This window comes from Ranitomeya imitator, chromosome 2 (assembly GCF_032444005.1).
Source record: "Ranitomeya imitator isolate aRanImi1 chromosome 2, aRanImi1.pri, whole genome shotgun sequence".
Lineage (NCBI taxonomy): Eukaryota > Metazoa > Chordata > Amphibia > Anura > Dendrobatidae > Ranitomeya > Ranitomeya imitator.
In genome coordinates this window covers 513,066,639-513,086,323 of record NC_091283.1, presented here as the reverse complement: position 1 = coordinate 513,086,323, position 19,685 = coordinate 513,066,639, and the positions used below count along the sequence as shown (strand labels likewise).

General features: G+C 46.6%; 1 protein-coding gene across 1 annotated transcript in view; it reads left to right on the top strand.

Moving 5' to 3' along the window:
- Positions 1 to 19,685, top strand: part of SOCS7 (suppressor of cytokine signaling 7) — an 88,694-nt gene that overhangs the window by 47,139 nt on the left and 21,870 nt on the right. The window contains exons 4-8 of the mRNA XM_069751706.1: positions 4,885 to 4,986; positions 11,241 to 11,371; positions 11,458 to 11,626; positions 17,898 to 18,026; positions 18,351 to 18,486. Of these exons, the coding sequence (XP_069607807.1) occupies positions 4,885 to 4,986; positions 11,241 to 11,371; positions 11,458 to 11,626; positions 17,898 to 18,026; positions 18,351 to 18,486 (667 nt within the window). The remainder of the gene's footprint in view (positions 1 to 4,884; positions 4,987 to 11,240; positions 11,372 to 11,457; positions 11,627 to 17,897; positions 18,027 to 18,350; positions 18,487 to 19,685) is intronic.

Sequence of the window (19,685 nt, the reverse complement as noted above, 5' to 3'; positions counted from 1 at the left end):
GTCTTAAATAGTCAGAAAAGGCTGGAAAAAGAGATAATTAATCCAAACATGTGAAGCTCATTGTTCTTTGTGCCTGAACTACTTCTTAATACTTTAGGGGAACCAAACAGAATTCTGGTGGGTTGAGGGGTTGAATAATAAATGACCCTCTGAAAAGACTTTTCACAATTTAAAAAAAAAAAAAAGTAAACAAAGAAATAACATTCTCTTTTGCTGCAGTGCATTTCACACTTCCAGGCTGATCTACACATATATATATATATATATATATATCTATATATATCTATCTCTATTGAACCCGTTCTACACCCGGGTGGCGAGCATTTATATTGGTATATGGTCTCCATCCTGGTATGTGCTGCTCCATCCTGCGTCCCCATCCTGTCATGTGCTGCACCCATCCTGCGTCCCCATCCTGTCATGTGCTGCTCCCATCCTGCGTCCCCATCCTGTCATGTGCTGCTCCCATCCTGCGTCCCCATCCTGTCATGTGCTGCTCCCATCCTGCGTCCCCATCCTGTCATGTGCTGCTCCCATCCTGCGTCCCCATCCTGTCATGTGCTGCACCCATCCTGCGTCCCCATCCTGTCATGTGCTGCACCCATCCTGCGTCCCCATCCTGTCATGTGCTATACCCATCCTGCGTCCCCATCCTGTCATGTGCTGCACCCATCCTGCGCCCCCATCCTGTCATGTGCTGCACCCATCCTGCGCCCCCATCCTGTCATGTGCTGCACCCATCCTGCGTCCCCATCCTGTCATGTGCTGCACCCATCCTGCGTCCCCATCCTGTCATGTGCTGCACCCATCCTGCGTCCCCATCCTGTCATGTGCTGCACCTATCCTGCGTCCCCATCCTGTCATGTGCTGCACCCATCCTGCGCCCCCATCCTGTCATGTGCTGCTCCCATCCTGCACCCCCGTTCTGTCATGTGCTGCCATATTCTGTCATGTACTGCTCCCATCCTGCGCCACCGTTCTTTAATTTGCTGCTCCCATCCATATGCCCCATACACTGCTCCATAAAGGTTTATGGCCCCCATAAAATTCTCCATAGTATATGCCCCGTACACTGCTCCATAAAGGTTGATGGCCCCCATAAGATGCTCCATAGTATATGCCCCGTACACTGCTCCATAAAGGTTTATGGCCCCCATAAGATGCTCCACAGTGTATGCCCCGTACGCTGTTCCATAAAGGTTTATGGCCCCCATAAGATGCTCCATGGTATATGCCCCCGTACACTGCTCCATTATGGTTTATGGCCCCATAAGATGCTCCATAGTGTATGCCCCGTACACTGCTCCATTATGGTTGATGGCCCCATAAGATGCTCCATGGTATTATATGCCCCGTACACTGCTCCATTATGGTTTATGGCCGCATAAGATGCTCCATTCTATATGCCCCCGTACACTGCTCCATTATGGTTGATGGCCCCCTTAACATGCTCCATTCTTTATGCCCCCGTATGCTGCTGCTGCTACAATAAAAAAAAAAATACTCATGTTTGGTCGCTGGGCGCCGAGTGCTGGGGGGCCTGAGCAGGCGGGGACACCGGCGCGCTGTGGGGGTCAGGTGCCGGTATCGACGCCAGCTCAGGCCCCCCAGCACTTACTATATCCACCTGTCCTCCGTTCCACCGCTGAGCACCGCCATCTTCTCGGCCTGTGACTGGTCAGAGGGTGGCGCCGGCGCGCATTAAGCGCGTCATCGCGCCCTCTGAACTGAAGGTCACAGGCCAAGGACCGGGAAGATGGCGGCGCTCAGCCGTGGAACGGAGGACAGGTGAATATAGGCGATACTCACCCTCCTGGCGGTCCCTGCTTCTCTGTTGGAGATCGTGGTGTGCGTTCAGTGTGAACGCATACCGCGATCTCCCGGGAGCGTCACTCTGTGAGGCCCAGACTGCGCCGGCGCTTGCGCAGTCTATAAAGGCTTCAGACCGAGTGACGCTCCCAGCGTTATATTATAGATATACAGGACTTGAAGCTGCGATGGATTGCTTGTGCTACACATAGCAGGGCTTCAGCAGTAGAGATGCTCCAGAGCTGCAGGCAAAGAGAAATCTCCAAACTTGAAATTGCAATAAATGTAGTTATTTAGTTTATGTTCTTTGGCCCGTGTAACGATAGTTTGTCATAAAAGTTCCCAATAAATATGTGGAAGGTTTTTGTTTTTTTTTGCAAATTTCACTTTGTATCCATGAATTGTGTATACCATTAATTTCATTGCCCCACATCTCCAATTTTAAAAACTAGAACAAATGATTTAGCACTGATAAAATTCTGTTCTCGTGTGACATCATTTGAATGCATTTACAAAGAATTCACGAAAATTTGTTGAACGGCGTTATAAGCAACCCGGTCGTGTGGGGGAAGTTTACAGTATATAGTGATGCTTACTTTTTCTAACTTCTTTTGCCACCTATCCAAAAGACCTTGTCTAGTTGAAAAATGGTGCACTATGAGCGGACAAGTCGTGTCTGCTGAGGGCATGCCCACTGAGACATTACTGTGATCCTTGATCTGTCCTCGCTATTTTCTTCCTTAAAGGGAACCTGTCAACCCCAAAAATCGAAGGTGAGCTAAGCTCACCAGCATCAGGGGCTTATCTACAGCATTCTGTAATGCTGTAGATAAGCCCCCGATGTAACCTGAAAGATGAGAAAAAGAGGTTAGAATTTACTCACCCAGGGGCGATCCCGCTGCGGTTCGGTTTGATGGGAGTTGCGGTCCTGTCCGGGGCCTCCCATCTTCATAGGATGACGTCCTCTTCTTGTCTTCTCGCTGCGGCTCTGGCGCAGGCGTACTGATTTGCCTTGTTGAGGGCAGAGCAAAGCACTGCAGTGCGCAGGCGCCAGGAAAGGTCAGTGAGGCCCTGCGCACTGCAGTACTTTGCTCTGCCCTCAACAGGGCAAATCAGTACGCGTACGCGTGCGCCAGAGCCGCAGCGAGAAGACAAGAAGAGGACTTGGCTCATCTTTTATTTTGGGGGTGACAGGTTCCCTTTAATTTTGCATCCCGTGGCTGCTTGTGAACTCTGCGAGTACAAGCATGTGCAGTGTGTCCTCAAACCGTTGGCATGTAGAGAGGTGCACTGCGCATGCCCGGAGTCGCAGCATACACAAGCTGCCATGGGATGAAGAGGGTGAGGCCGGATCAGGGAACACAGTCAAGCCTCAGTGGGCATGCTATCGGTAGACTGTCTTTTCGAATAGTCAAGGTCCTGGTTTTGTGGCGATAAAAGCGCTATATACTGTAAGTTATCTCCATACAATGGGGTTGCTTGTAATCAGCAGTAAGACACATGCAGCCACATAATTAGTTTTTAGATGTTGATCCATCTGTCGGGTTCTTTTTAAATATATTTTTAAAGATCTTTTTTTTTCCCCTTTCTTACAATTTTCACAGATCCTTGTTTGTATAGAAGTACAAGGTCATCGTGGAAGCTGGGGGTCTTGTGCGATCAGTTTTGGAAAGAGAACCTGTCCACATGATTTTGCATGTTAAAGTAAAGGCATAGCCATAATAATGCTATTACATAGATATGGTAACTTTAATGAAGAAATCCACATTTGAAGTTTTAGTGCAAAAAGCTTCAGATGCATAGAGGTGGGAATTTGGGTATGTTTTTTTCTTTGCTTCTGTCCTGGCCCCTCCACCCGCCTCTGATGTCTTTATTTGCCTCCTCTTTGAAAGTTTGCGCCGATGACGTCCTCACAGTGGGCGGCAATTGCTCAGATTGATCTTCTAGCCATCTTCAATAGAGTGTTGGTGATGGAGATCTTGGGTAGTTAATGAGCTGAGTCTCGATCTGTGCATGCACCGCCACCAGTGTCATTTTATTGAAGACCACTGGGAGATCAATCTGTGTAAGCGCCACCCGCAACGAGGACGGCACCGCCTGTGCAAACTTTCAAGCAGAAGTCAGATACAGACACCAGAGGCAGGCTGAAGGGCCCGGGCAGGAGCTGAAGACCCTACCCACAGTTTCGCCCCTATGCATCTTATTAATTATAAACTATTTCGGGGAAGGGGGAAAATGGATGGGCAAGGATAACCAGGGAATAAAGAGGACTTGGAGGTATCAAGGTTAACCATGGAACAAAGTGAAAAAGAAAATTACAATTAAAATCACATTTACAAAATTAAATACAGTAATTACAATGAAGATAACAGAAAATGAGCAGGTACATTTCACAATTGGGATTTCACGGAGAAATTTCCATATCCAGAGTGACCATATTTTTTTTTTTTTTTTGCATATTTAGTGTAACAATTGTAGATTATAGCATATTTAAGCTCATAATCAATAAAATATCTCTTCACAAAGATTGTCTTGAATCTTGGGTGTGTCTGGATTTTTCCAGTTAAAGGCAATTGTATTTTTTGTCACAGAGAATTTATGTAAAACTAGAGGTCTTAAAGAAGGTTCTATGTCACCTATACCCAATGAAAGAAGTGCCAATTGTGGAGAGATTTGTAAGTTTTTACGTAATAAGTTATCGATGAGAAATGAGACTTACAACCATAGGGGCGCGCCTATGCATCTTAAACTTATCACACCAAAACTTCAAATGATTATAGAACAGCAACCATGAGGATTTCATCACTAGAGGTATCTAGTTAATCTGTATAACGGTGCCACTATGGCCATGCATTTTACTTTGATGTGTAAAACTGTACTGACAGATTCTCTTTAAGAACCCCTGTAAAATAGAAAACAAATCAGACTGGATCTTTCAACAACCAATCAAAATTCGGTTTTCAAAAATGAAATGTATGTACAAGATATTGGATAGGTTCATTAGGATTTTGTCCATTATGTGTATATATTTTACTACACTATAGTGTGTGTGTATATAAATTTTCCTTCTTACAGATGACATTGGCGGTTTACAACCAGCGTCTGTTCTAGTAGGTCCTATGGGGTCCTCGCTCCAGTCGTTCCCACTGCCCCCTCCACCACCACCACATGCTCCTGGTTAGTCTTTGTTACTATAAATTCTAATATCGGATATTTGTGTTGATATTGACATTACATTTGACTGTATTAATTTACTATAATTTTTAGGAGTGCCATTTCCCCCCCTTGATTTTAGCTTATAGTACAAGTTTAAAATGTTTTCATGGGGTATTAGAGGAAGAGACGTGGGGACACCATGTTCAAATTTTCTTGAGAGAGACCCTTTTCTTGGCAAGGAAACAAATAGCCTTGCGCTGGATGAACAATACGCATCCATCTCTCAGGGCATGGATTGAGCTGGTAAATTCAATCATACCATACAAGCGTACCTTATACCAGAATAGGGGCTGTTTAGAAAAATTTTATAAAATCTGGGATGTATGGAACTCGTCGTACCTTACTATGTCATCACGTGGTTGATGGTCTGGTTCCATTGTGATAGAACTTAAGGTAAAAAATGCATGGTTTGCGCTGTGCTTCAGTATTATTGTATTTATAGTGTCCCGGTGTCCTCTGCGCTGGTCCGGACTCATCACGGCAGGTAATATGCACGGAGTCCCATTCTGTTCACGTGCCTCGCTTTATTCTCTTATGGATTACTATTGATAATAGTTATAACCCCTTCTTCTATGTGGCACTGCTGATAACTTTATTAGTAGTGGTTAATTGATATGAGGCGACGGGTGTTGTGCTGTGCCAGTTGATGGGTTCTGTTCCGCTGCAGGGGTCACCGTACCTTGGGTGACTGCCTTTTTATGCTGTTTGTGGCATGGTTATTGTAATCTGCTGGTTCTACTTATACTAACTGTCTGGTGTTCTGTATGTATTTTTAGACTTTTTGTATTAATAAAGATTGATATTTTTATTGGATTTAGTGACTGTGACTTTCTTGAGCTGTTATATTGTATTGGCAGTTATCCATATTGTCCATGCATGGTGGGTGCATGCTGAGTGATTCTTATTATCATCCTTATATGAATTAATCTTTTGCACCACCAATGTTGCTTATTGGAATATTGCAGTATTATTTTATAGATGAGATGGGGATTGTCTTGGCAGTAAAATAGTTTTAAGGTTTTAAGTACTGTAGGCATACTGTAATTTCCTGAACCTATATGATCCGGTCTATGTATTGAGACACACATTAATGCAAACTCTTTTTCTCCTACGCCTCATTGGGGGACACAGGACCATGTGTGTTATGCTGCTGCCACTAGGAGGACACTAAATTAACACATAAAGAATAACTCCTCCCCTGCGGTATACACCCTCCTGCTGGCTCTAAGTGAACCAGTTCTTGCTTAGTGTCTGTAGGAGGCACTTGGGTCTGTTTCAGACCCCACCGTTTTTATTTAAATTTTTTGTTCTATTTTTTTCCCTTAACGGAGCGATTGGGGGCGACAGATCCTTTCTAGGTACCGATCTTCCCCGAACCATCAACAGGCAAGTACGTGGAGCGTTCCTCCCGTATCCTTTCCTGCAACTTTGGATGCCAGCCCTGAGCTCACCTTACGGGCGACGGTTCCTTTGGGTTCCGATCTCCCCCCTCCATAGTAGGCGACCACATGGAGTAGCCCTCCATCTACCTCTCCTGGAGCCAGGTGCATAGCCGGACATAATAAGTATGGCATCCGTGCAGCCCCCCTCTGCATCACCACTGATATAGCAGATGACGCAAGGCGGCAGAAGCTCTCCACCCCCTCCCTGTCTATGGCGACGGTGGATTGAGCACCGGCCCACCGCATCTACAGTGAGTACACGGCGGGGGCTGAGGCGCTGGGGGTGTCCTGGTTCCCAGGGTATGGAAGGTCCTCACCTCTAAAGGGCTAAGCCCGGGTCCGTGGGTGGTCCACAGCGCTCATTTTTGAGGCCGCAACCGCAAGTTTTTTAAATTTAGTCCCTGGCTTTTCTCCTCATACAGGCCTGAGTCCTTGGCCACGCCCACCGGCAATTACCGCCTCCCATCTTTTCCAGCGCTTCTCGTCCAAAGTAATTGACTTCTCTTCCATATCAGGGCGGTCGCCTTTTTGGCGAAAAGCTCGACCAATTAATTTCCGACGCCACTGGAGGGAAGAGTAAATTTCTTCCGCAACAGAGACCCTTTCGGCCCTTTCGGAACCAGCAACAACAGGCCCGGTCCCGATTATTATTTTTTTTTTTTTTCCTGCTTCAACTCAAACTGGTCCTCAACTTCCACATCCTCCAGACCTGGCCGGGCACAACGCTGCGATAGATGTCCTCAAACCTCTTACAAACCTTCTCCCTCTTGGAGAGGCGGGCCTAGGCAGTCAGGTTCCAGAGGGTCCAGACCGGGCAGGTCTCCCACACAATGACTCCCTGCGGTATCCGGAGGACACCCTCAAAGTAGGCGGCCGTCTGCTTTCCTTCAGCGACGCGTGGCTCTCGGTCGTTCATGACGAATGGGTCCGCGACCTAGTGTTCTCCGGATACAAGATAGATTTTCTTTCTCTTCCACCAAATCACTTTTTCCTATCTTCTCCTCCCAGGGCAAAGGAATCCGAGTTCTTCCAGGCCATAAACTCTCTAAAAGAAGATGGGGTTATTATCCCGGTTCCTGAAAGCAAAAGGTTTCAAGGTTTTTATTCAAACCTGTTCATTGTTCCAAAGAAGGATGGTACAATACGGCCCATACTGGACCTAAAACTGCTGAACAAATTTGTCAGGTTGCGACGGTTCCAGATGGAATCGCTTCGTTCTGTCATCGCCTCTAAGGAAAAAGGCGAGTTCCTGGCATCCATAGACATCCAGGACATGTACCTCCATATTCCCATTTTACCTTCTCACCAAAGGTTTCTCCGCTTCGCAGTTCAGGAAGATCACTTCCAGTTTGCTGCTCTGCCCTTTGGCCTCGCTACCGCTCCCAGGGTATTCACCAAGGTCATGGCAGCCGCCGTGGCCATCCTTCATACCGAAGGTGTGGTGGTGGTACCGTATCTCGACAATATCCTCATCAAAGGCCCCTCTTTCCACACCTGCAAGGAGGCCGTGACCATCACAATAGATACTCTTTCTCGCCTGGGTTGGAAGATAAACTTCAAAAAATCTTCCCCACTACCGGCTCAGCGAATTTCCTTTCTTGGAATGATACTGGACTCATCCCAGGGGTTCATACTTCTTCCCCCGGAAAAAATCTCAGTCTTTCAGCAGGAAGCTCAGCTCTCCCAACCTCATACTCACTCTCTTCGTTTCAGTATGAGAGTCCTCGGCAGGATGGTAGCAGCTATGGAGGCTTTCCCATTCGCTCAACTACACCTCCGACCCTTACAACATGCTCTCATGGCTGTGTGGGACAGGAACCCGTTATCTCTCGATCGTCGATTTCTTCTTCCCCAGCGAGTCAGACAATCTATCAGGTGGTGGACTTTGAAGTCCTCCCTGAATCAAGGGGAGTCCTTACTCTCAGTACATTGGCTAGTTGTCACAACAGATGCCAGTCTTCTGGGCTGGGGAGCAGTGTTCCACCATCACACTGCTCAGGGCCGCTGGTCTCTTCAGGAATCTCGCCTGCCATCAACATCCTGGAAATACGGGCAATCAGGTTGGCTCTTATTCAATTCCATCCTTTCCTGACGGGTCGTCCCATCAGGATTCAGTCTGACAATGCCACGGCAGTGGCATACATCAACCGGCAGGGGGGAACACGCAGCAAAGCAGCCATGTCCGAGGTAGGACACATTCTTCGTTGGGCCGAGGAAAACCGCTCAATGGTATCAGCGGTTCACATCCCAAGAGTGGAAAATTGGGAGGCAGACTTGCTCAGCCGTCAAGGTCTCGACTCCGGGGAGTGGTCTCTCCATCCGGAGATCTTTCACCACATCTGCTGTCGCTGGGGAACCCCAGACGTGGATCTGATGGCCTCACGGTGAAATTCCAAGGTTCCCAACTTCATAGCTCGGTCCCACGTGACTGCAGCCATCGGGCAGATGCACTCGTTCACTCGTGGCATCAGTTCCAGCTTCCGTAAATATTTCCCCCCCTTCCCTTGCTGCCGAGAGTCATCCAGAAGATCAGAGCGGAGGGGATACCAGTAATCCTCATTACGCCAGATTGGCTGTGCAGGGCCTGGTACGCCGAACTAGTTCAAATAGTTGCCGATATCCCCTGGCGATTACCGAATCGCACAGACCTGTTTTCCCAGGGCCCCATTTACCACCAGAACTCCGAGGCCCTGTGTTTGACGGCATGGCTGTTGAGTCCTGGGTCCTGACACAGGCAGGCTTTTCTCAAAAAGTCATTTCTACTATGATCAGTGCTAGGAAGCCTACGTCCATGCGTATATATCATCGCATTTGGAAGACCTTCTTCTCATGTTGGCAGGACCGAGGACGCTCTCCTCTTGAACTTTCAGTTCCTTCCATCCTCGAATTCCTGAGAATTTAGTTCTCTCAAAGGGCAGATTTCAGCCTTGTCAGTCCTGTTCCAACGTAAAATTGCCAACAGATTACAGGTGAAGACGTTCATTCGGGGAGTCTCCCATGTGGTGCCACCCTATAAGATGCCGTTGGAACCATGGGACCTTAATTTGGTCCTCGGAGTCTTGCAGGAGGCTCCTTTTTGAGCCTCTGCAGGACGTTTCCCTGTTTTTTCTGTCATGGAAGGTTGCCTTCCTGGTTGTGGTCACGTCCATCCGACAAGTTTCAGAACTGGCAGCCTTGTCTTGCCAATTCCTTTCCTCATTTTTCATCAGGATAAGGTGTTTTTGAGAACATCCCCATCTTTTCTACCGAAAGTTGTCTCATCTTTTCACCTCAATGAAGAGATTGTCTTGCCTTCACTTTGCCTGGTGCCGGTACATCACACCGAGAAGGCTCTCCACACACTGGATTTGGTGAGAGCTCTTAGGAGATACGTCTCGAGAACGGCGTCTTTCCGCTGGTCAGATGCCCTGTATGTGCTCCCGGAAGGGTCAAGGAAAGGCCAGCCGCTTCCAAGGCTACGATAGCCAAGTGGATTCGTTCAGCTATCCAGGAGTCCTACCGAGTTAGAGGTCACTCCGTCCCAGCAGGGATTAAGGCTCATTCTACTCGGTCAGTGGGTGCGTCCTGGCCTTCAGGCACCAGGCGTCGGCAGCACAAGTCTGCAGGGCTGCGACCTGATCGAGCCTGCATACGTTTACGAAGCATTACCATGCCCATTCTCATGTCTCAGCAAATGCGTCCGTCTGCAGAATAATTTTGCAGGCGGCAGTACCGCATCTGTAACTTGTGGGTACAAGGAGCAATTGCAGTGGTACGAGGAGCAATTGCAGTGGATTGTTTCCCACCCAGGGACTGCTTTAGGATGTCCCATGGTCCTGTGTCCCCCAATGAGGCGTAGCAGAAATGGGGATTTTTGTGTACTCACCATAAAATCCTTTTCTCCGAGCCAATCATTGGGGGACACAGGACCATGGGACATCCTAAAGCAGTCCCTGGGTGGGAAACAATCCACTGCAATTGCTCCTCGTGGCTGCTATGGGCATAAAAGGAGATAAACTCATGGTGTGGCCACCATCTTCCCCTGACCTCAACCCTATAGAGAACCTTTGGAGTATCATCAAGCAAAAGATCTATGAGGGCGGGAGGCCATTCACATCAAAACAGCAGCTCTGGGAGGCTATTCTGACTTCATGCAAAGAAATACAAGCAGAAACTCCAAAAACCCACAATTTCGATAGATGCAAGAATTGTGAAGGTGATATCAAAGAAGGGGTCCTATGTTAACATGCAACTTGGCCTGTTAGGAGGTTTTGGAGTTAAATAGCTTTTTTGTTCAGTGAATGTGACCTCCTAGTGCTGCAAACTTTACAAATGAACATTTTCAGCATTTACTGTGCCTAATAATTTGGAGCAGTGCATTTTGAGTTTTTATTTATTTTGGAGATTATACTGTTATCATTGGGAGGTTTCTTCAATAAAATTCGATGTATAATCTAACGGGTGATGACTTTTATTAGACTGTCATTTGCACCGACCATTTAGGAAAATCCGAGAAAAATATCATTTGCATAATAATTTGGAACACGGTGTAGTTGGCTAGTGCTAATACATAGCCTTCGTCTGACCTTATTAGGGCTCTTATGAAAAGCATGGGGGAAAAGAGAAAATGAAATAACAGAAGTGTAAAATCACACACTGGGTGGATTAACAAATTGGTTGCCATTCTTAAATATATACTTTGTGCATTGAAAGGAATGCCGTAGGGAGGTGGTTGTACAAAGTTTGGTCTGAAAGCAACTAAATGCAGATATGTCTTTTGTTACTGTTTTGCAGATCCCCTGCCACGATTGGTACCTCTTCGTCCTCCTGAGTGTGCCCCAGTCCCGCTGGTACAGCCGTTACAGTGCCCGATTCTCCGACAGGATCCTAGTAGTTTTGCTGCAAGTTTAAGAGAACTGGAAAAGGTTGACCTTGGTTTCTAAGTGATCTGCCCCTTACATTCTCTCTTTTTAGGTGCTTTAATATACTTTGCTTCCCTTTCTACCAACAGTGCGGTTGGTACTGGGGTCCTATGAACTGGGAGGATGCAGAAATGAAGCTAAAAGCGAAGCCAGATGGTTCATTTCTTGTACGAGATAGCTCTGATCCCCGCTATATCCTGAGCCTCAGCTTCCGATCGCAGGGCATCACCCACCACACACGCATGGAGCACTATCGAGGTGAGAACCAATGGTACTAATTACTTTGTGGGGGCACCACAGAACATGAACAATTGGGATCCAACCCTGACCTCAGAAAACGAATCTGCACAAAAACAAGAAAAAGCAGAGGCCATACAAAAAGGGGATCACCAAACAGCATGGATTTGTACAAAAAACAACAGAGCTTTATTAAGGTGCAAATACAGGACAGATCATTTTAAAAACATCTAAAAACACTTAGAACAATGCCTATAATGTGGCAAGTGCCTGTACACAAGGTGAAAGGGGGGAGGGGGGGAAAGGAACACATATATAACTCAGTGACCTATATGGACAACATATTAATAAAGTGCAAAAAACATGATGAGACAAATAAGGCCTAAATGGCTAATAAAGCTGCACATGAAAAAATATATTGTGGTACAAGAAATGTGCTACAAATATGCAACATATGACAGTACTAAACATGGGATTCTGAGATCACTAGTGAGGCCCCATAGATAGATGGCACATAGCGCAGTACACATAAATAAACAACACTATCTGGGTATATAAACTGCTAAGATATACAAAATATGCTAAAGGCATACAGAGTGCCGACATGGGATCCTGAACTCAGTGGTAAGGCCCTATAAATATATGGCACATAATGCAGTATGCACACACTGGTAACCGTACCTAAGTTCAAATAGGAGAATGAGTCCAACTATGCATAAAGGGTGTATGAAGTAGAACAAGCATAGAAGCCCTATGCCCCAAGGTACTCAGTAATGCACACCTAAAAATAAGCAAGTAGCAGTATAGTACTACTAGCTATTGAACCCGTTCTACGCCCGGGTGGCGAGCATTTATATTGGTATATGGTCTCCATCCTGGTATGTGCTGCACCCATCCTGCGCCCCCATTCTGTCATGTGCTGCTCCCATCCTGCGCCCCCATTCTGACATGTGCTGCTCCCATCCTGCGCCCCCATTCGAACATGTGCTGCTGCCATCCTGCGCCCACGTTCTGTCATGTGCTGCTCCCATCCTGCACCCCCGTTCTGTCATGTGCTGCTCCCATCCTGCGCCCCCATTCTGACATGTGCTGCTCCCATCCTGCGCCCCCATTCGAACATGTGCTGCTGCCATCCTGCGCCCACGTTCTGTCATGTGCTGCTCCCATCCTGCACCCCCGTTCTGTCATGTGCTGCTCCCATCCTGCGCCCCCGTTCTGTCATGTGCTGCTCCCATCCTGCGCCCCCATTCTGACATGTGCTGCTCCCATCCTGCGCCCCCATTCGAACATGTGCTGCTGCCATCCTGCGCCCCCGTTCTGTCATGTGCTGCACCCATCCTGCACCCCCGTTCTGTCATGTGCTGCTCCCATCCTGCGCCACCGTTCTGTAATTTGCTGCTCCCATCCATATGCCCCATACGCTGCTCCATAAAGGTTTATGGCCCCCATAAGATGCTCCATATTATATGCCCCCGTACACTGCTCCATTATGGTTGATGGCCCCCATAAGATGCTCCATATTATATGCCCCCGTACACTGCTCCATTATGGTTGATGGCCCCCATAAGATGCTCCATAGTATATGCACCGTACACTGCTCCATATTATATGCCCCCGTACACTGCTCCATTATGGTTGATGGCCCCCATAAGATGCTCCATATTATATGCCCCCGTACACTGCTCCATTATGGTTTATGGCCCCCATAAGATGCTCCATAATATATGCCCCCGTACACTGCTCCATTATGGTTTATGGCCCCCATAAGATGCTCCATAATATATGCCCCGTATGCTGCTGCGATATATATATATATAAAAAAAATACCATACTCCCCTATCGTCGCTGGGTGCCGAGTGCTGGGGGGCCTGAGCAGGCGGGGACACCGGCGCGCTGTGGGGGTCAGGTGCCGGTATCGCCGCCACCTCAGGCCTCCCAGCACTTGCTATACTCACATGTCTGTCTCGTTCCAGCACTGCCCGCCGCTTCTTCAGGCTCCTCTGGCTGTGACTGTTCAGTCAGAGGGCGGCGCGCATTAAGCGCGTCATCGCGCCCTCTGAACTGTGAACGTCACAGCAGAGGACCCAGAACACGGAGCCGCACGCAGCGCTGGAACGGGGGACAGGTGAATATACTTACCCTCCTGGCGGTCCCTGCCTCTCCTTTGGAGATCGCGGTGTGCGTTCAGTGTTTACGCATACCGCGATCTCCTGGGAGCGTCACTCTGTGGCGTCCAGACTGCGCCGGCGCTTGGGCAGTCTATAAAGGCTTCGGACAGAGTGACGCTCCCAGCGTTATATTATAGATCAGTAAACCATGTACCCAAGTACGCATTATAAGCAAAAAAAAACCATAACACCTCCGGGCAAATAGCCCTAAGATAACACCTACAGGCACAAAGAGAAAGCGAATACCCTACGTGTGTCGCCACAGCAGTGGCTTATTTTTAGGTGTGCATTACTGAGTACCTTGGGACATAGGGCTTCTATGCTTGTTCTACTTCATACACCCTTTATGCATAGTTGGACTCATTCTCCTGTTTGAACTTAGGTACGGTTACCAGTGTGTGCGTACTGCATTATGTGCCATATATTTATAGGGCCTTACCACTGAGTTCAGGATCCCATGTCGGCACTCTGTATGCCTTTAGCATATTTTGTATATCTTAGCAGTTTATATACCCAGATAGTGTTGTTTATTTATGTGTACTGCGTTACGTGCCATCTATCTATGGGGCCTTACTAGTGATCTCAGGATCCCATGTTTAGTACTGTCATATGTTGCATATTTGTAGCACATTTCTTGTACCACAGTATATTTTTTCATGTGCAGCTTTATTAGCCATTTATGCCTTAATTTGTCATCATGTTTCTTGCACTTTATTAATATGCTGTCCATATAGGTCACTGAGATGTATATCTGTATGTGTTCCTGTTTTCCCCCTTTCACCTTGTGTACAGGCACTTGCCATATTATAGGCATTGTTCGAAGTGTTTTTAAAATGATCTGTCCTGTATTTGCACCTTAATAAAGCTGTGTTGTTTTTTGTACAAATCCATGCTAGTAATAACCAAAAATAATACATACAGGGTATAATTAGTAGGTATAACCAAAGGACTGAAAAAATTCTTTTAAAATGTAACTTTTAATAAATACTGAGTAAAAATACCCATATAAACGGGTCAGGAGACAGTAACACCTTAATCTATCTTAACACAAACAATATATGAAAGGATAGAGACTAGACGGTGGGGGGGCGCGTGATCTTTCCCTAACTCGCCCTGCCTCACAGCGGAGGTTGGCACCCTAAAATCGATGTGGTGCCCCCACTCGTCGACGGCTCTCCCTTGTGACCCTACAGGATCTTATCAAAAATGAAACCACCACCACACCATAACTTAATATAAAGTGTATAAATGCTTATATGGTGCAAAGAAATAGCTTTAAAGATCTAATGTGGGATAGTTTCCACAAAAAAGGGTCATATAAACAGTTACCCTTCTATTTATCTGATATAAGAAAGGTGCACAAGGTGTCTAATGTATAGAGGCAAAATAAATGGTTGCGATATACGGCAATAATGAACCGATTATCAACACTTGTAGTATACCCTAATAGTTAACACAGTATACGATTTGTAAAAAATGGGGGTATACACTGTGTAGGCAAAATAGTATACTAAAAAGACAATCAAGTGTTAATATGCCAAACACTAGCACCTCTCAAATAATAAAGAAGTGGTCAAATAAAGGATGTACTCATCCGTATGCTGCCACCCATCCGACGCGTTTCCCCCTAGGATAATGCACCAGGGTTCATCAGGGGAAGGAGTGGGGCCTCTAGCGGACCGAGGAAGCTATAGTAAGCTGCGTCTCGAAGTAGCCGCTCAGCAAGTCCGAGGCAACTATAATGAGCTGCGTCCCGGAATGACCGCTCTCAATGAAGGGCTGCACGTGTCTTACCAGATTGTGTTTCTTATTCACCACCACACTGGAGCGCCCGAAGGAACCGGAAGTGGCGCATAGCCTATGACGCCAGAGCGTTTCCGGTAAGTGGAGCTCACAGCGTTCCACGCTGGTCAACCAAACCAATCGGAGGCGGTACCAAGCATCACACAAACTTGCTAGACAAAATACCACAAGTCATGTGGCAACGCTATTCTGTGTGATCAATTCCGAACTCTTAATAAAAAGAATAACATTAAAGAGATACAGAATAGTGATGGTCTTTTTTTTTTTTTTTTGACACTCTCTCTGATGATATTTTGGTTGCATGGTCATTTTTTCCAAAAATATTCCCCTCCCCCTTTTTTTGGGGACCGGTTATTATTCATTACTATTCTGTATCTCTTTAATGTTGTTATTCTTTTTATTAAGAGTTCGGAATTGATCACACAGAATAGCGTTGCCACATGACTTGTGGTATTTTGTCTAGCAAGTTTGTGTGATGTTTGGTTGACCAGCGTGGAACGCTGTGAGCTCCACTTACCGGAAACGCTCTGGCGTCATAGGCTATGCGCCACTTCCGGTTCCTTCGGGCGCTCCAGTGTGGTGGTGAATAAGAAACGCAATCTGGTAAGACACGTGCAGCCCTTCATTGAGAGCGGTCATTCCGGGACGCAGCTCATTATAGTTGCCTCGGACTTGCTGAGCGGCTACTTCGAGACGCAGCTTACTATAGCTTCCTCGGTCCGCTAGAGCAGGGGTCCCCAACTCCAGTCCTCAAGGCCCACCAACATGTCATGTTTTCAGGATTTCCTTAGTCTTGCTCAGGTAATAATTGCATCACCTGTGCAATGCAAAGGAAATCCTGAAAACATGACCTGTTGGTGGGCCTTGAGGACTGGAGTTGGGGACCCCTGCGCTAGAGGCCCCACTCCTTCCCCTGATGAACCCTGGTGCATTATCCTAGGGGGAAACACGTCGGGATGGGCGGCAGCGTACGGATGATTACATCCTTTATTTGACCATTTCTTTATTATTTGAGAGGTGCTAGTGTTTGGCATATTAACACTTGATTGTCTTTTTAGTATACTATTTTGCCTACACAGTGTATACCCCCATTTTTTACAAATCGTATACTGTGTTAACTATTAGGGTATACTACAAGTGTTGATAATAGGTTCATTATTGCCGTATATCGCAACCATTTATTTTGCCTCTATACATTAGACACCTTGTGCACCTTTCTTATATCAGATAAATAGAAGGGTAACTGTTTATATGACCCTTTTTTGTGGAAACTATCCCACATTAGATCTTTAAAGCTATTTCTTTGCACCTTATAAGCATTTATACACTTTATATTAAGTTATGGTGTGGTGGTGGTTTCATTTTTGATAAGATCCTGTAGGGTCACAAGGGAGAGCCGTCGACGAGTGGAGGCGCCACATCGATTTTAGGGTGCCAACCTCCACTGTGAGGCAGGGCGAGTTAGGGAAAGATCACACCCCCCCCCACCGTCTAGTCTCTATCCTTTCATATATTGTTTGTGTTAAGATAGATTAAGGTGTTACTGTCTCCTGACCCGTTTATATGGGTATTTTTACTCAGTATTTATTAAAAGTTACATTTTAAAAGGGTTTTTTCAGTCCTTTGGTTATACCTACAAATCCATGCTGTTTGGTGATCCCCTCTTTGTATGGCCTCTGCTTTTTCTTGTTTTTGTGAGAACCAATGGTGCCATGTCTGAAGCAGTAGGACTCTTGATGGTCGACACTTTACGCAGATTAGGGCTGGTCTAATAATAATAATGGCCTGGAATCACAAAATTGGCTTGTATTTGTCTCCACAAGTTTTTTTTGTTGTTTTTTTTTATCCTTGTTAACAATTATCCATAGCAGATCCACCGTGCACAGCGTGTGCCAACATCTGCACAGATTTTTATCAATATTTGTGGGTGAAGGTTTAAAATTCCCAGTTTTTTTAGGGTATGTGTCCACGTTCAGGATTGCATCAGGATTTGGTCAGGATTTTATGTCAGTATTTGTAAGCCAAAACCAGGAGTGGGTGATAAATACAGAAGTGGTGCATGTGTTTCTATTATACTTTTCCTCTAATTGTTCCACTCCTGGTTTTGGCTTACAAATACTGACATAAAATCCTGACCAAATCCTGATGCAATCCTGAACGTGGACACATACCCTAAGTCTTTACTTAAATTTGTTCCAGATCTTCAATGCTGAATCCACAATTTATCTGAACATGGCCTGATGGTTGCGTCACAATTTCATTTTCTGCAATGTAGATATGATGGTGATGTATTAACCTTTTGTTCTCCACTTGCGGTTTAGGCACATTCAGTCTGTGGTGCCATCCGAAGTTTGAAGATCGGTGCCAGTCTGTAGTAGAGTTCATAAAACGGGCTATCATGCACTCAAAAAATGGGAAGTTCCTGTATTTCCTGCGCTCTCGGGTGCCAGGTTAGTACATGGAAGTGCAGTCACTATCCTAGGTGTGTGTATGACTGCCTGATAAGACTTGGGCAGCATGGTGGCTCAGTGGTTAGCATGGTTTATTTGCAGCTTTTGGGTTCAAATCCCACCAAGGATGACGTCTGCAAGGAGTTTGTATGTTCTGTGTTTGAATGGGTTTCCTCCAGGTTCTTCAGTTTCCTCCCACACTCCAAAGACATATTGATATGGAATCTAGATTGAGCCCCAATGGGGCTTTACATTTTACACAGGACTTATACAATTATTTTACTTAGTTGGTAGAATTTTATTCACCCGACCGCTCTCTTCCAGGTCTTCCTCCTACGCCAGTACAACTATTATACCCTGTGTCCCGCTTCAGCAATGTGAAATCTCTGCAACATTTATGCCGCTTCCGTATTAGACAACTTGTCCGGATAGACCACATTCCTGAGCTCCCTCTACCCAAGTGAGTATTGAGGTCTTAGTTCATAGCCTGAGGCCGCATCTTGTACTTTTTCAGAGATAATTGTCGTAATGTTGGGTAGTTGAAAGCCACGCCGCAGGTGGGTTTATGCAGCGTTAAAAAGCAGCACAGTGGGCATGACATTTCTATAAATCCCATCCACTGTGTTTGTAATGTAGAACACAGCGAAAATACGCTGCCTCCAAAAGGCTATTATTTCTGGCCGTGGGCACGCAGCCTGAGAATCCTCAATGTCGACTGAGCCAGTTCAGTGTCTGACTTTAGCTCAATATAATGTAGTTGCATAGAAAGAAGCAACAATCAAATATGAAGAAAATGTGGCACTCGCCCTTTTGCAGTGGAGTCGTTATCTTTATTATACCATAAAGGTTTCAACAAACTAATTCCATGGGAGCGGCAGGTGTTCAGAGCAGGTATTTCTTTATCGCCTCTCACTATGACACTATGCAAATAAAAAAGTTAGCTCCTCCTCTGCAGTGTAGACCCCACCGACTGGCATTATACTCTTCAGTTTAGCTTAGTGTCAGTAGGAGGTGGACACGGGTCTTTCATTAGACCCTTATCTACCTCAATGTGCGTCGTTCCTTTTCAGGTTTCCGGAGGGATACAGGGTGAACAGTCACACCTGTACTCCCACATTATGGACTATGAGTACGGCGTGTACTGCCACCCTGTATCCTCATAGATCCCACAGCAGGACCAAGATCCTGGCACAGAAGCGTGCTCAGAAGTCCGGTCCTGGCTCCGTCCCCCACCCACTCGCCCACCAGAGCCTGTCGGTCGGAGGAGACGAGGACGTCCGTCACCACCTACACGGACGTCTAATACCTTCCACTTCTTAAGGTTAGTACCGACGGCGTGGGAAGTTAGGTGAGTATTTGTGCCCCTATCAGTTAGGGGGCCCTGTGGATCCCCTACGTTTCCTGCGCAGTTTTCCTTTTGAGCAGCGCGGTGCCTTACTGGCAGCCGCACTGCTATTTCTACGGCCGCACTTCTCCACCTGCGGCCGCACCTTTTTTCCGAGACCCACCGATCTGGGTGACACTTAGGCCCCATTCCTTCCCTATCTTTGGGGGCCTTGATACCGACTGCGCAGTTTTCCACCGCGGCCGCGTTTTCACAGGCAGTCGCACTGCCTTACCTGCGGCCGCATCCTTTTAATCTTTGCGGCGCGGCCCCCT